A 17778-nucleotide genomic window follows, 5' to 3' on the forward strand; every position below is an offset into this window, starting at 1 on the left:
CCTTCTTCGCTCTGCCTTGTGTGCGTGTGTGTGTCTCGTCTCCTCTCTCTCTCTCTCTTTTTCTCCCCCTCCCTCCCCAGCCTGTGTGTGAGCTGCGAGCACCGCCGCCGCCGCTGCCCTTTGATCCCTGCATTAGTGTTAGTTAGGGGCTTGGAGACACACAGGGAGCAGCCATAGACACCGCCGCACCAGCCCTCATTATTGGCACCGCATATGAGCACACACTCTTCCCCTCGTCCATTAGATCCATTTCCATTGAGGAATATTGCGACCGGGGACAAACCAGGTGCACGACCGGGGGGCAGAAAAAGAAAAGGTGGGGGAGGAAGGGCAAGGAAAAGGGGAGCGGGGAATCCCTTCCCCTTGGCTCCAGGAAAAGCGGCTTTCTAACCGCCTCCCCCCCCCCCTTGCCCACGAGAAGAAAAGCAACCTCTGCTGGGCAGCTCCCCTTGCCCCGCTTTGTGCCTGCCTCTGTCCCTCTTTGGGATTTTTTTTTCCTTTGGTCTCCCATTAAACCAAGGAGGAGAATGTGAAAAGGGGGGAAAATGCCCAGGAGGAAGCAGGAGCAACCCAAGCGCCTCTCTTCACGTAAGTGCTCCCTTTTTCCCCCTCTTCTCTGTCCCCCTACCTTCCCCCTTTTTCCACCTCTGCCTGTCCCCGTCCTCCCCCTCTGCAGCCTCCTCCGTTGTTTTGTGCATTAGTTTAGGGTTACAGAGGTGAAACTGACAAAGACAGCACCCGGGTTATGCCTCTTTTAGGTCTGAGCTAAGGCAGCCATGTTGGTGATGAACAGCCTTGTGCCCTTTTAATTTTTTTCCTCCTCTCTCTCCCCGTCTCTCTCTCTCCCTGTGTGTCTGAGTGCGTCTGTGTGAGCGCGAGAGAGGGAGTGCGTGTGTATGTGTATGTGTGGCTTTCCCTCCTCTCTTTCTTCGCTCTTCCAGCTCTTTCCCCTCCCCTTTCTTTTGATTGTGCATTTGTGTGCGTGTACGGACGGGTTTCTCCCCTGTAGTCTGAAGGGGGTGTTTTTTTATTGGGGTGGGGAGTCGCAAAGGGAAGGGTTTTCTGGTGTCTTGTGCGGAATCGATTGCGAGGTCCGTCTCCGGCTAAAGGTTGCGGCTGGGCTGGTCGGCCTCGGGAGCCGGGAAGGAGGCGGGAGAAGGCGAAGAGCAGCGGGGAGGGCGAGGCAGTGGAGGGGGGGGGAATAGGATAGAGGGACACAGGAGAGTCCTGTGGGTCTTCCGCTTTGCCTCCGCCGAGAAGTGCGGGGAGGGCGAGAGGGAGATCGTGGCATGCGAGGTCCCTGCAGAGCAGAGGGGGTGGCGGAGGCGGCGGCATAGCAGCGGCGGTGCCAGGCGAACTGGAGTCTGCTTCGCCTCCTCGCTGCAATAAAATGAAGGGTCAGCTGCAGCCTCGGCGAGCCAGAGGTTTCCGCGTCCCTGCCCCAGAGCAGACCAGCAGAAGGCAGGAAGGGCTGGAGAGCGCACATCGCCCCCACTTCTCCCCACCCGGTGCGGGCAGCGCACATACCACACCGCAGTTCTCTCCCCCCCCCCAAACCTTCCCCGCTGGTTTGCGCGCCCCCTTCCACCCCAGCCCTCCTCCTCTTCCTCCTCCTCAATTCTTCGCAAAGCAGTTAACTTTTTTCTTATGCTTCCCTCTGGAATGGAGAAGCGGCCGGGCGTTCTTTTGCAGAGAAGGAAGGGGAAATATATCCGGGCGAATAAGAGAACACATTTGAAAAAGACCTTTAAAGCCACTCGGGGCTCCTTTTGGTTGGTCTCCAAAGAAAAGAGGAATGAAGGCGGGGGTGGATTGGAAGGGTCATTCCCCCCCCCCGCCTTTCCTCCCTGCCCCCGCACCGACGTTCAGTGCAGCCTCGCTTGGCCCCTCCCTGGCTGCGCCCCGAGGTTCGTTGTCGGCAGGCTGAACTGCTTATGTGTCAAAGCCACGGTCGGTCACCTGAAGTTCACCCGGGAGGGGGAGCGAGAGGAAGGCAAAGCGAAGATTGTGGCGGGTGGCTGATGAGGAGGGGTGCTCGTGTGTCCGGGGGGGTGGTGAGCGACCATGCCCTCATCGTAGGGGAAAAGGCGATCGATTACTGGTTCACCTGTATAATTAACGAGAGTTGATAGAGGGAACGATTCACTGGGCTACCAACCTCGCTCCCTCCCACTTCCCCCCCCCCGCCGCCGCCCTGTCCTAGGCTGATAACCACTTCTTCCTCTCCCTCCTGCCGCCCCCCCCCACCTCTCGCCGCCCAGAATACAGGATCAGCCTGGCACACATGATCCGGGGCTGAGGTAGGGAAAAGGCAGGGCACGGCATGGCCCTTGGGGGAGCGCGCGCGCACAGCCTTCCTTTTCCTTGCCGCGTAAACTCGGGGCTGAAGGGCTTCCTGTTTGACCCCTCCCAGCATAGGGCTCGATTCCACATTCATTCCCCCCTCCCCCGGCCACCTTGCTGTCGGCCTCACGATTTTAAAAAGGGATATGCTTATAGTTATAAAGCCAAGAGTCGTGCACCTATGAAAACCGAATTCAGGAAGCTTGTATAAGTGAGTTTCATGAACCCGCAAGGGACTCCTATTGCCGTTTCCCTATTCTCTGGGGGGGGGGGGGGTTTGATGATAGTGATGCTTTGCAAGAAACAGGGAGAGACACGTTTGTGTTTTAAAAGTGTCTAGTTGTGAAATACAAGACAACATAGCAGCAAATGAGAATTTGAAATATAAAGTTGTTTTCTTTCTAACGTTGTGTGTGTGTGTGTGTGTGTGCGCCCGCGCGCGCAGAAAGTCTGGGCGTAGAGTTTGGAAGGCCTGTTGTGCTTGCTGTTAAAGAGCAATGCAAGCAGCTGCAAACTGCCCTGCTAGTGACCTTGACCTGGCCCTGGCTCTCCTGCCCTTTCTGTCTGTTTCTCCAGGGCAGAGATGAAATTCTGTCTCCATTTTAGCTTATTCGGGAAGGATTTGTCTTGCAAACAAAACTAGGCAGTTTCTAATTTTGCTTTTATGTGTATCTGAATTTTAATTTTACCTCCCTCCCCAGAATTGCAAGTTTGATTGCTCACCCAGGCCAGCTGTTTGTAGAGAAGTGAACATTATTTAAACTACAAGGTGCACTGGCGTTTGGAAACAATGAGAGTTTTTTTTTAATGTATCATATTTCTCTAGTTTTCATGCTTAGTTTTAATACATTAATGACTTTCAGACATGTATGCCTCAGAAGGGAAGAGTTGAATTTAGCCTCATTTCTGATGAAATGTGAACTTGCCTTTGTTCTACTTTTATCATCAGTATATTTTAGAAAATAAAAATGTTAATTTGTTATTAAGGCTTCCATAAAAAAGGAGAATTTGTTTATGTGTATGTGAAACCTTTGTAATGTTTGTTTTCAATGGGAAATTTAGATAAATGTGTTCTTTGAAAAGAACCTAAGTAGTATTCTACACCTCATTATAAGTGATAAATTGAGCTTGCTTCTCAAAAACTAGCTATACTGAAGTTGAAAAAACTTATTTCTGAACAGATGTGTTTTAAAAATCAGTGTATATTTTAATCAATGGTTACTTTTAAGCAAGAGAAATTAACAAGCAAATCCAATGCTAGTATGTTTAAACATACGAGCATAGTTTGACTTTATTTGTGAGCAAATGAACTGTATATATATAGATTCTTAAGATACAGTATTTATTCCTGCAATATCGCATTTCAGAAATGTTGTGATATTAATTGAAAGAAAATGCTACCATATGATTGTGCTGGACTTTTGCAAGTGCTAAAAAATAAGTTCATTTACTTTGTAAAAAGTTGAGATAAGTACATGAGGAAAATTTTGATCTAAATATATGTCTTGAGGAAAAAAGGTTTTATATAGCATAAAAATATACAATGAGTAAATCATAGGAGTAGAGAACATTATATAATATGCTGTTTAGATAGATATATAGATGGATAGTCAGAGCAAAGGTTTTCTTTTGTAACTTCATCTCCTGGGATCAAATGAATTAATCCAGTAACAAGGCAGTTGTTGAAAGAAAATCTAGAAAGCCTTATTTCTGGTTCTCTGAAGAAATGAGGGAAACGTTCAATCCTGTCAATTTCACTGCAACTCTGCAAACCTGGGAAAAGTTGCAAATATTTGCAGTTTTGCAGCTGCAGTAGCAAGCGGCCAGGTTCTACTGTGAAAAGTGCTTGGTTGCAAAGAATACTGAAATGCTAACCTCTTGACTTTACAAATCACATTTGCTTTTAAATAGAAACAGAAGGAATGGCAGCCTTCTGCAGCCAGAAAGGCTCCCCTTGAAACAACCAGAATTTTTTTAAAATTTCAATTGGCTAAACGAGTTCACATATCCTGTACTAAAAATATGAGGCAGGGAATTTTGTTACTATTTATTAGCAAGAGAGAGGACCGAGAGAGCTGAAAGTTTCTAAATGTTCTTTGTATTTTGTCAGAATTGAAGGAGATTGTGGGACAACTACAAACTCTTTTGATGGATTGGGGAATGAGTAATAGTATGTTCTTTTGTGCGTATGTTTATTTTACAGCTGTATTTTAATTCTATTTACTATTTTTAATTAGGAAACATTTGATAATGTATGATGTTTCCACTAATAACTTACTTTGAACCTTCTTCAATTTATGACTGTCTCACCCAAAAATGTACCTAAAAATATAACACACACACACACACACACCACCACAATATTTAGATTTTATAGAGAGTATTTGATACATCTTTTAACCAGGAAGAGTGAATTGGTGGTATTGCTTAGAATTTTGAGGTTATGAACTAAGGTTTTCAAATTAGTTTCATTCATAAAGTTAGCAAAAATGGATAGAGAATTAAAACTATGCTCTAGAGTCTAGTGATGGCGAACCTATGGCACGTGTTCCACAGGTGGCACACGGAGCCATATCTGCTGGCATGTGAGCTGTCATTTCCAGCGTGCATACGCATGCCAGCCAGTTGATTTTCAGCTTTACAGAGGGCCAGGGGAAAGCCTCCAGAGCCTGAGGAGGGCAAAAAATGGACCTGATGGGCCTAACTTTCGCCCTTCGGAGGAAATTTCCTCAGAGGGACTTTCCCTGGCCTCCCCGGGGAAATACCAAGCTCAACTTGGAGGCGAGGAGTGCAGCCCGTGTGTGGGGTTGTACATGCATGCGCATGTGGGGGGCACTTTACATTATGGGTGCCCGCACACGTGCCATTATGTGCACACCCTGGCATTTTTGGTACCCAACATTGGAAATCAAAAGTTGCTTGTTCTAATTTTATTCTTACTTGCTGATAAATCAGTTTGATATTATACCATCTTCCTTTCTACTTGGAATCAGATAGGGTATGCATAGCAATGAAGTACAGGTAGTCCTTGATTTCCAACCATTCATTTAGTGATTGTTACAACGGCACTGAAAAAAGTGACTTAATGACCCTTTTTTCACAGTTACGACCTTTGCAGCACACCATAACCGTGATTAAAACTCAGATGCTTGGCAACTGGTTCACATTTATAACTTGTTGTGTCCCAAATAAATAAATAAATAAATAAAAACTTCACTTTACTTGTACTGATGAGAGCAAAAGCGCAAAAATACATAAAATGACCACAGAAGCTAAGACTGCAAGGGGTTATGCACAGAGCAAGAGCTACTGGGTGACTAATGCATGACACTTTGTTTTGATTGGAAAGGGTAGCTAGTCACGAGGCAATTTACACCGACAAGTTCTAGCTTGTGTGTTGAGTACAAAACAAATGATGAGTACCGGGACAAAATTTTCTCATGAAAATGCATCGAGTACCAAATTTGATGAATTTCAAAGCAGTTGCGTACCGAGGTACTATTGTATACAAGATCCCAGTTTTGCTCAAGTAAGTTATTCCCATAAAGTCAGTGAGGAATGATGGGGTTGTAAATGGCTGCTACATTCTGCTTCTGTAAAGTAGGAATTGAAGTAATGTATGTGTGCAAGAGGTAATTGTAGGAATGGAAGGGCAGCCTTTAGATTGCTTAAGGGCTCAGTGTAATCTTGGGGCTCTGGGGGTCATATTGTTTGAGGCAATGACGCACAGTGAGAAGGGCTGGAATTTTTTCTAAGTTTCAGGTGAGTTCTTTATATTCTGTTCACTCTATTTTAAGAGCTATATTACGTCTTGCTTCACAGTGGAAGAAAATTGTCCTTTCAAATTTCAGCAACATAGTCAAAAAGATGCTAAAGTTACAAAAAGGATTCTTTGAAACTACAGACAGTTGTAGGTTATCCATTGATGATCTAGGAAAGTAATTGTCAAGTGATAGAAGGTATAAATGAAGGTGTAATTGGAGCTGGGCAGAAAAGGAAGAAATAGTACAAATAGAAGAGGTGAATTAAATATATCCAATGAAATTTGAAAGTTTGGAGACTTCGGAAATTTTATGGTATAAAGAAGAACGAATCCAAAAGATTTGCAAAATACATTCATGATCATGTAGTGTATCTTGGAACAGCCCTCTAACCCAGTGTTTTTCAACCTTTTTTGTGCAAAGGCACACTTTTTTCATGAAAAAAATCACGAGGCACACCACCATTAGAAAATGTTAAAAAATTTTAACTCTGTGCCTATATTGACTATATATAAAGTAATTTTCCCACGGCACACCTTACACTATGTCACGGCACACTAGTGTGCCGCGGCACAGTGGTTGAAAAACACTGCTCTAACCTAAGGTGACCAGACATCCCGCTTTTGGCGGGACAGTCCCGATTTTTAATAATTTGTCCCGCGTCCCATGGCGTTATAAAAAAGTCCCGATTTTTAGTTGTAAGTCAAGGACTACTCTATTTTATTTTGCACAGAGCTTTTCTGGCCCTCTGTCTGATTGCTTATTGCATTGGTGGGGGGGGGGATAAACCTCATTTTGGGCAGCTCCTCCCCCTTTGGGGCGGGTGAGGGGGCATCTGGTGGGAACCGCCCCGTCAGCCCAGAAACAGCAGCGATGGCTATTGAAGACACCAGCATCACCTGCACCTGCACACTACGCCCGAATCAAGCTCCCGCTTCTCAAAGTCTCTTCAGGCGTGGGGGGAGGGGCTCCAAGGGGCTGCTGGGAGACGTAGTTCTTTCTCCTTCCGCAAAGGATGCTGGGAACCTGGGGCGGCTCCTTGCTCCCGCTGCATGCCAGGAACGGTACTTTCCTTCCTCGCCCAATGTGGTGCCGTGGACAGATGCGTGTCCGGCGTTTGAGATCGGCGTCATGGTCCAAGTCTTGGCTGCGGGGCTGGTGCAGATCAGGCCGCCTCTGGAGAGAGAGGGGAGAGCCCTCTGCCGAGATTTCTGGGGGGAAAGGTGGGCATGGGGACGGGGAGGTGGCCGCGAGCTTTGTCTTGCTGGTGGGAAGCCGGAGAGGAAAGGGGAAGAGAAGGGTTACGGGGAAGGGAAGGGAGGGGTCGGGCATGGCCAGGCAGGGGTCGAAGGAGGTGCAACCAGGGGCTTCAGTTCAGAAACCCGGGAAGATGTGTGTCCCTAAGAGAGCCTCCTTTCCTAGGAGCAGTCTATGCCTATGGAGAGTGGCCACGCGGAGGTCCTGCTGAGCTCCTGCCGTAAACAGAGACGGGATTTTGGACTGGAGGAGCCGCGGCCGCGATCAGCAGCAGGGACGCTGGCCAGGGCATGGTTGACAGTGCAGCTGATGGAAATAAACAGAATAACTGAGTTGGAAGGGACCACATTGGCAGAACATGAAAAGGATGGTGATGATTTGGTCAGGCACCTGTGCCATTTCCATCAAAGTCTTTGAGCAGCCCTACCATATGAATATTTCCAGTCAAAACAACAACTGATGATTTTGATGAGGGGATAAATGGGGAACTCATCAAATTTGCAGATGACACCAAGCTGGCAGGAATAGCTAACACTCCAGAAGACAGGCTTAAGATACAGAAGAATCTTGACAAACTTGACCATTGGGCACTATATAATAAAATGAAATTCAATGGTGAAAAGAGTAAGGTTCTACATTTAGGCAAGAAAAATCAAATGCACAGGTACAGTATAGGTGGTACCTTGCTCAATAGTGAGAGGGATCTTGGAGTCCTAGTGGACAACCATTTAAATAGGAGCCAGCTGTGTGCAGCAGCTGCCAAAAAAGCCAACACAGGTCTAGGCTGCATCAACAGAGGGAGAGAATCAAGATCACATGAAGGGTTAATACCACTTTATAGTGCCCTGGTAAGGCCACACTTTGAATACAGCATCCAGTTTTGGTCGCCACGATGTAGAAAAGATGTGGAGACTCTGGAGAGAAGAGCAACAAAGATGATTAGGGGACTGGAGACTAAAACATATGAAGAACGATTGCAGGAACTGGGTATGTCTAGTTTAATGAAAAGGACTAGGGGAGACATGATAGCAGTATTCCAATATCTCAGGGGTTCCCACAAAGAAGAGGGAGTCAAACTATTCTCCAAGGCACCTGAGTGTAGAATAGGAAGCAATGGGTGGAAACTAATCAAGGAGAGAAGCAACTTAGAACTGAGGAGAAATTTCCTTACAGTTAGAACAATACTTATGTTGAAATTAAAAAAATATATTACAATACTATTTTTGCGTTCTATAAAAAATTTTGTCGTCCCCCCCCCCCCCCCCGGTCAATGGTGTCCCTCTTTACCAATATTAAAATCTGGTCACTTTACTCTAACCTCTAACAGGGAAGTGAGAATTTGCAGATACATATTCTAGCTGTAGATCAGGGGTCCTCAAACTTTTTAAATGGGGCCAATTCATGGTGCCTCAGGCTGTTGGAAGGCCAGACTGGCTGGGTGGGCGTGGCCAATTTAGCAGTCCATTAAACAATACACACAAACTAATTTGTAATTTTAATAGATTTGTATGCCGCCCAATCCCGAAGGACTCCGGGCGGCTTACATAAAAGCAGTTTAAAAATATTTAAAAATATTTAAAAATACAAAACAGAGACTTAAAAACAAAACACAACACGCACTCAATTTTAATGGGGGCTGAAGTTCAATCAAGATCAACAGCCCCAGGCCTGCTGGAACGGCCAGGTCTTAACAGACTTACGGAAGGCCAAGAGAATGGGGAGGGTCCGGATCTCGGGGTAGATCATTCCAAAGGGCCAGGGCAGCAACAGAGAAGGCTCTCCCCCGAGGAACCGCCAGACGTAGCTGATGGTACCCGGAGAAGGCCTGCCCTGTGTGATCTTATTGGGTGCTGGGAGGTATATTGCAGGAGGCGGTCACGGAGATATCCAGGTCCTAGGCCATGTAGGGCTTTAAAGGTGATGACCAGCACCTTGAAGCGTGTCCGGAGACCAATAGGAAGCCAGTGCAGCTCATGGAGGATAGGTATTGCTCACGTGGCTGCGTTCTGGACCAATTGTAGTCTCCGAACACTCTTCAGGGGCAGCCCCATGTAGAGCCCCATTGTTATGCTCTTAGGGGTGGAAAGCAGGTTAGTGAAGGGATCTGGCTGCCTTTGGGGGGGGGAAGTGTTTGAGGGACTTTTGTTTGTTTGTGTGTGTGTGTGTGTGTGTGTGTGTGTTTCCTCCCTCCCTCCCTCTCTCTTTCTCTGCTGGAGAGGCAAAAAACGGACCCATTTTTGGCCTCCTGAGTCCTCCACACATCTCATTTTTGGCCTCTGGCCTCCAGTACAACTGCTGCCGAAAAACAGACCTGAAGCCTCCATGTTCCTGTTTTGAGCTCAGCCTCCAGAAGGCAGGTGGGGGCTGGCGGGTAGATAGGGCGATGTGGGCAGGGCAGCCTTGTGGTCCCACACGGGCTGGATTAATGGCTTCATCGGGCCGTAGTTTGAGGACCTCTGCTGTAGATGATGGTGGCGATGCAAATAGGAACAAGAAACAATAATTTCATAGGAACTTAATTTCATTTTGGAATGGTGGTGGCGATGCAAATAGGAACAAAAAACATAAACAGTTGATCATTGCAAGTTTAGCAGTGTCACACAAGATAACTTTCAAGTTATTCTAGTTAAGATTAAACTTTGATTTCTAAATCTTAGCAATGTATGTATTAGTAAAGAATCAGTGGAGTTTAATGGCTGAGTAATGAATGCAGGATTCCAGTGATTAAATTTATGGGTTTTAAAAAGAGAAACTAATTCAAATTCAGAAAAAAATCCTACAGAGTATGATGGGGCTAATTCTTAGAAAATTGATACAGGATTACAAGATTGTGGTATATTATGTTACAACTTTGCTACTAATATCTACTAATTTTGTGAATCACAGTTTACAGCAGATTGCTTATTAGGGGTATACAAATGCTTATATTCTGTTGGCTTTTTTCATGCATAATAAAATACTGGGCTAGCTAAAAATATTAACTTTACAAGTTTTAAACTGTTCTCACAGAAAAAAACAGAAAGATGAAGTATGTAAGCAAGCAGCTTGGTATGCAGCAGTTATAAGTAGAAATAATTTATGCTATATACTATTTCCCCTGTTTTAATACACTATTGGAAGTGCTAGATCATATTTATTTTACTAATTATATTTCTGTTTATCTTCATCTCTATGTTCATATGTATAAGCCCATTATACTGTACTTGAGTAGTGAGCACCATATTAAAGTGTAGCAAATAGGAAATATGGATACATATCTTAAAAGTGGGCTAGGCTGATGTAGTGAGAGACTGGTTGCAACTAGACATGTAAACTAATTTCAGAAGAGTGTGTGTGTGTGTGTGTGTGTGTATGTATGTATGTATGTATGTATGTATGTATGTATGTATGTATGCTGGTCTTGTATTCGGGTCTTTTCCCGTGTAAGATTGCGATTGTCTTGGCAACATTTCGGCGAGGTCTCACTCGCCATCTTCAGGCTGGGTTTTGGCCTTAAAGCGTCTTTCTATAAATCTTGGTGGGGGTGTGTGGAGTGCTGGTGTTGTTTCAGTAAGTGGAATGATTGGTTGTGGTTGTATCATGATTGGTAGATTGGTGCTGATTGGTGCTGGCTGTGTGTCCATTGTTGTTTCGTGTTGTAATGGCCTGGGTGGTGGGTGGGGCTCGTTTGTTGATTAGGGCTGGTTTCCAGATGTCTGGTAGGCGGGAGGTATCATCACGTTTATTCATGTTGTGGGGGTGTTTCTCTATTTCGATAGCTTCCATAATTATTCTCTTGTTGAAGTGTTCAGTTTTGGAGATTAACCTGGCTCCTTCAAAATTTCATGTCCTGCAGCTTTAAGGTGCTGGAAAATGGAGGAAGTTTTTTTTCTTTTTTTCTTACTGCATTCTTGTGAAGATGGTGAGTGAGACCTCGCCGAAACGTTGCCAAGACAATCTCAATCTTACACAGGAAAAGACCCGAATACAACAAGACCAACATACCTACACCTGTGAAAATCTACGAAAACGCACACATACATACATACATACATACATACATACATACATACATACATACATACGTACGTTATTTCTTTTGGTACAAAAGCCTCAAAGTGGAGCCTTACTACAATTCCTTTACTGTAGAGTTATGGCCTTGTGATGTTTTGTGACATAGATAAAGTTTATTGCTCAATAGAGCCAGTTTGGTGTTATAGTTTGGTGTTTATAGCTAGAAATTAGATGAATGTGAAGCCAGCCAGATGATCTTGGGCCACACTCTTTCAACCCTAGGAAGCAGGCAATGCAAATCACTTCCAAAATCTTGCCAAGAAAAGGCAGGGATTGGTTAAGATCAGGGGTGTCAAACTGGATTTCTTTGAGGGCCAGATCAGCATTGTAGGGGGGCATGGGGAGTAGGGGGAGACAGGATGGGTGCCTCCTGCAGTGCTTTGCCAGCCAAAACGGGAAGTGGGGCTGCACCTGGCCCCCCTGAAACTCTTTTTTGGCCTTCATAGCCTCCTGCAGCACTCTGCTGGCCAAAAACATGCTGCATTGAGGCCCCACTAGGTCCCCATGCAGTTTTTGGACTTGTGCAGCACTATGCTGGCCAACACTGACCCCGTGAAGCATACGTGGGGCTGGTTTTTGGCCGGTAGAGTGCTGCAGGAGGCCATGGAGCTGAAAATGAGGTGTGGGTGAGCTGCGGGCAGCCCTTCCGCGCCACATTTTGGCTGGCAAAGTGCTGCAGGAAGCTGTTCAGGCGGAAAATGGGGTGCGGGGGCGTGCTCAGTCCCCCCATTCCCGTTTTGTCCAGCAGGGTGCTGCAGGAGGCATCCATCACATCTCCCCTACTCTCCCTGCCTCCCCCACCAGCCCGTGGGCCTTGAGTTTGACACCCCTGGTCAAGATAGTTGTGACATAAAACAACATTGCCCTGTATTTTCGTTATATTTTTCAAAACTATGCATATGCAGATTGCACAGTGTTGTCTCTTCTTCAGTGTTTTCCAAATCTAGGAAGTTTCAATCAACTTAATGAGTTTTGTTTGATCAAATATTAGAGTCACTTTTTAAATATGAAAATATTGAATATTGAGAGCCATTTTGGTCAAGAGGTTAAGGGCTAGAAACCAAGAGACCATCAGTTCAAGTCCTGAAAGCTTGTTAGGTGACCTTGGGCCAGTCACTCACTCTCAGCCCAAACTATCTCACAGGGTTGTGAGGAAAATAGAAGGAATTTTTGTTTTGAATTTGATTGTCTCTGAGTAAAATAACAAAAGGTGTGGTATAAGTAAATAAGTAAGAATGAAGCTAATGTCAAAATGATGCAGAATTGTGGACAGTCACCCACCCAAGAGTAAAGACATTGATTAATAGAACTTTACAAAATTGCATGTGCCTGTTGAACTTTCATTTAGGATTCCCAAAGAAAAACCAATATCCTCAGTTCTTTATATTTTATAATATACTGCTCAGATATATTAAAATTTATTTATAAAAGGTAAAACTTTGATACAGCTAATACGTTTTGAAAATTGCTTAGATACATTTCTCTCATGGACAAAGTATCTGCTATTCCTTAAAGCATGTACTTTTCCTGGCATCTGCATGAATATGAATTAAAATGTAGCTGTTTTAATGATCACCCTAATGGCACTATATTCTTACAAGATCACATTCAAATCATTTTTGAAATGTGCAACTCTTTCATCCTTGACACATTTCCTATTTTATCATTTCACTTTTTTAGGGTGCCTTAATATAATACAAAAAGTATATTCTGTAATCATGAATATGAATCAGTTAATTATTTAATATTATCACATGTTCAAATGATATCTATATGCTTTTTAAATGATTGATTCTCATATGTCTATCTGATTCTTATCTTTAAAACAATTAATATAATAAATCCACATTTTGAAAGAAAAATGTATTTTTATATTAAATTTTTGTTTTGCAAGTTTTGAAAACATTGATTAATTAATTTGTAAATTAATTTGTAAAGAAAACAGTTTTATTTTTGAAACATTTTTAGTATAATTTTGTCCAAAATTGAGTAATAGTTTATGTTTAATAAATGTTAGAGTGTAATGTGCCTCCTGCTGTTATTCACCATGTAAGATTCTTCGTTTCCTTTGAGTGACATTTGGGACATGGTAGAGATGCAAATGAAGGTAAAGTTCAAGTACTGACTCTATAAACAACTTTGTTAAGAGCCACAACTGTGTCCAGGGAAACGAGGAACAGAATGTATTCTTAAATGAATGACAAAATCATCACTCAATTTTTTAAAAACCCCATGTCAGAATGGGACATGGGAGGGCAGATTAAGAAACGATATAAAACAGAAATATTAGTCAATTTGGAATTAACTATTATTAATTTATGTCATTGAATTAGAACAGACCCCAGAACTGGATAATAAGACCATAACTAAAGGCTTTTTGTAAGGTCAAAGGGCTTCCAGCAGAAAAGATTCATAAAGTTATGTTTTCATTTTGTAAATAACATGTAATGTAAATAAAAATGATGGCTTGATTGTTCAGTGTGCCCAGTTTATACTGCATGATTTGATAAGCAATGTAAATAATAAAATTAGCTATAGTTGTATAACCTGTTTCATTGTTATTGGCTATATTGGGCAACTAGAAACTTACTATAGGGCCATGATGGTGAACCTATGCCACGTGTGCCCAAAATGGCACATGGAACCATGTTGCCTGGCACGCATGGCATCACCCGTTCCTATTTTGGGTTTCTGGTGTGCTTGCGCATGTGACAATTAACTGGCCTTCATGCGTGCAGCATTGCCGGAAACTGGAAGAGCTGGTCTTCCGTTTTCCGAAGTGAGCAATCATGCCAGCCAGCTGATTATCTCGTGCACATGCGTGTCAGTAACCGGAAGAGTAGTTGGTCGGCATGCATGTGCTCGCCGGAAACTGAAGTTCATTTTCTAGCATGCGCATGCCTCTTGGGCTGCTCCTCTTCCAGGTTGTGGTCCTGACAAGCATGCGTGCACGCACTCCCTTTTCAGCACTTAGTGCCAAAAATGTTCACCATTACTGCTATAGGCATGCTTCCTAGAATCTAGTTTTAAGGGCTATTTCCTATGAATCGGAATATCATATATAGCTACCGCGTTTGCCTGAAAATAAGACAGGGTCTTATTTTCTTTTGACCCCCAAAATAAGCGCTTAGCCTTATTTTCAGGGAGGTCTTATTATTTTTGAGGTGCAGGAGCGGCGACAAGTGTGGTCACCTCATAACTGCTATTATCAGGGAGGGCTTGTTTTCAGGGGAGGGCTTATTTTAGCGCATGCGCTCAAAAGCCCGATTGGGCTTATTATCCAGGAAGGTCTTATTTTCAGGGAAACAGTACCTTTATCAAATACTGATCAGACCAATCAGATCCTATTATACATTAAAACATTTGAGTTTTTAGAACCAGTACACCTTATACTAAAATGTAGTACCAATGTGCTTATGCTAGAATCTTTTCAGTGTTAAATTTATTATCCATTGGTACCTATTCACTGTTTCTGAACTTTAAACAATTACCAGTCTATGAGAATAACTTAATGCCATAGTTAGCTTAGGACACTTTAGTAACAGACTTCATCAAATACTTTCGACAGTTCAAATGTCTTAAATCTGTTACAGCACTTCTGTCTATGTGTTTGCTGTCCCTCTTAGAAAAACCTGAAGATTTGTGAGACAAAAAGATGTAGTTGGGCAGAAGCCTCCTAAGACTTGTTTTTCTCAAGTTGGGTGATTTTCTTTCTTTAACAATACTTTCTACTACTTTGTCCAGGATGGATTTATTTATTTATTTAATTTAATGTATTATTTTGACTTAGATGTCACCTGACTACAATTGCTTTTGAATAACTCATAGCACAAAAGAACTAATACTGTGACTTTTAATTTCTTCTAGCCTTCCACTCACTTTTTAAAAGTAGATACTTAATAGACTTTTTTATAATTATAAGGAATAAGTTAAGTAAGTTATCTTTGTTAAAGATAAATTGTGCTTTTATAAAAGATTCAGGAATTTTGTGTCTGAGTTCCTTACATTCTGGATCTGTATTTATTGTAACACTGTGGGGACTTGGGGACTCTTAAGTCTGTACTCTATAGTATAACTTCAATAGCAATAGCAATAGCAGTTAGACTTATATACCGCTTCATAGGGCTTTCAGCCCTCTCTAAGCGGTTTACAGAGTCAGCATATCGTCCCCACAGTCTGGGTCCTCATTTCACCCACCTCGAAAGGATGGAAGGCTGAGTCAACCTTGAGCCAGTAAGATTAGAACCGCTGAAGTCAGCTGAAGTGGTCTGCAGTACTGCACCCTAACCACTGCGCCACCTCGGCTCTTATAATGCCTTTTCATCCAGTAGATCCCTAGTCCTCTTGTTTCATTTTCTTCTTAAAATGTATTAAATGCATAAAATGCATAAAAATGTATTTTTATGTTGATTTTATGTTTATTCTTTCATTTATGCCCTAAAAAGTCTTTGTATATGTGCTTTTTCACTAATTACTTGCATTTTTTTTTCTAAAGTTTAAGATCCTTTTTGTTTTCTTTTTTAAGCAAAACATTTTAAAGGAACTCTTTCCTCCAATACAGTACTTATGTTTGATGCCCCACAAGAGTTTGATAAAAAAAACCACAGAATTAATGCCAGTTTTTGTGAGGTGTAAGAAAGGATTCCATTATGATTTTGTCTCCACTAACTTTAAGCCTACTTTGTGTGGTACAGAGACATCAAAATTCATTCTTTTCCTTTCATGCAGTTCTAAGAATGTGAAGGATGGGTGAAAACTTTAAACTATAAACTTTATGTAAACATAAATATAAAATTAAAGTGTGGTAGAGTAGATAGTAGCCTCTTTTGAGATTGAAAGGATTTTAAATTTTTAGTAAACACAGTCCACTTAATTCCTGTTGAAGTGGAATGGCATAGAAGCTTAAATAAATAAGCTATACAGTAACTTTCACTAGTTAACTATTAGAAGCAGATAGTCAGAAGTTATGTTTCTTATTGTAGCAGTTTTTTGTGGCCTACATGTTAGCCATGTTTATCACAATCTAGACTTGCCTCTAATTTACTATGTGAAGTAGATAATACATACAGAAAAAGTGGCCTTTAGAAATCCGTGGGATTTGTTGAAGGTAGGTTGCTGGTATAATGATACTGTAACCGTGCATAATCAAACATAAAGATTCCTCAAAGTGAGTGACTGAATGAGTGAGTGAGTGAGTGTGTGTGTGTGTGTGTAATTTGATAAATTTCATATTTCAAGGCACAAGCTACTCTTTCAACTCGGAACAGCATAAAATAAGAGTTATTTTTAAAACACAGGTGATTACTAGGTACAGTATTGTTTGTTTAATTATTGTGCTAAGACAACAAGTCTTAAATTCAAAACTCCACTTGGTCATAAGTACCTCTGGGTACAAGGTCAATCTTACTATTTGAAAATTAAGTGAATTATATTTATAAAATAGATAACTGCAAGATAATTATGGGTGAACAAATGAGTTGGTATAATTTATGTCTGTTAATCATAACTTATTTTCACCCCATTTATCTGTGAATTTTAAAAATCTACAGAGAAAATTAGCTACGGTATATAAATTTATTTACCATATGGAGCTAGGTATGTAGCTATTCCTCATAATAATTTGTCCTAATAAACATTTTTCTATGCAGTTTTTAAGCCAAGAATTGCACCACAGTTCAAAAATTACATTATGTTCCAATTTTCCTCTTTTAGTCTGGGAAATATAGTCGGGATCAGACCACCTAGAAAAGAAACCAACTAAATTCTTCCTCTCAAGATACCATTGTGAATATTATACTGAACTGCTTGGGGGAAAACAGGCTATAAATTAATAAATACTACAAGGAGATTTGCTATTTGGTTATGTTTTCCTAAGTGGTCCGTGATAGCTCATCAGTTAAAGATGCTGAGCTTTTTTTTGTCAGCTGCAAAGCTGACAGCCTGAGTTCAAGACCTGAGCGCTGTGCGATGGGTTGACCTATTACTTGCTCCACTTCCTGCCCACTAGCAGTTCGAAAATATGCAAATGCAAGTAGATAAATAGGTATCCCTTTGGTGAGAGGATAACAATGTTCTGTGCACCACAGCATATAATCATGCTGCCCACGTGACCATGGAGGTGTTTTTGGACAATGCTGGTTCCCTCGTCTTAGAAATGGAGTTGAGCACCGCCTCCTAGAGTTGGAAACAACTGGACCCAGGAACCTTTACCTTTTCCCTATAAAAAGTCCATGTCTCTCTGTCTTCACTTGATGTGAAATTACATCATTTGATTGGCAAAAGAAAAAGCCCTATATCATAAACAGATGAAGTAGTCTATAATGCTTGCTTATCTACTTAGCCACTCTGAATTTATTTTTCTAGT

General features: G+C 42.4%; 1 protein-coding gene across 6 annotated transcripts in view; it reads left to right on the plus strand.

The window, feature by feature from the left end:
- Window positions 1-17778, plus strand: part of ZNF827 (zinc finger protein 827) — a 156678-nt gene continuing 138900 nt past the window's right edge. For 2 of the 6 annotated variants that reach the window (XM_014059331.2, XM_087724339.1), the window contains exon 1: window positions 12-588. In XM_014059331.2, coding sequence (XP_013914806.1) covers window positions 546-588 — 43 coding nt within the window. In that variant the 5' untranslated portion in view covers window positions 12-545. Of the gene's footprint in view, window positions 589-17778 lie in introns of all 6 variants that reach the window. The other 4 variants (XM_014059333.2, XM_014059335.2, XM_014059332.2 and 1 more) reach the window with 4 other exon arrangements.

Source organism: Thamnophis sirtalis, unplaced genomic scaffold, assembly GCF_051295495.1.
Source record: "Thamnophis sirtalis isolate CommonGarterSnake01/CBP01778 unplaced genomic scaffold, rThaSir2_p1.2 scaffold_10, whole genome shotgun sequence".
Taxonomy (NCBI): domain Eukaryota; kingdom Metazoa; phylum Chordata; class Lepidosauria; order Squamata; family Natricidae; genus Thamnophis; species Thamnophis sirtalis.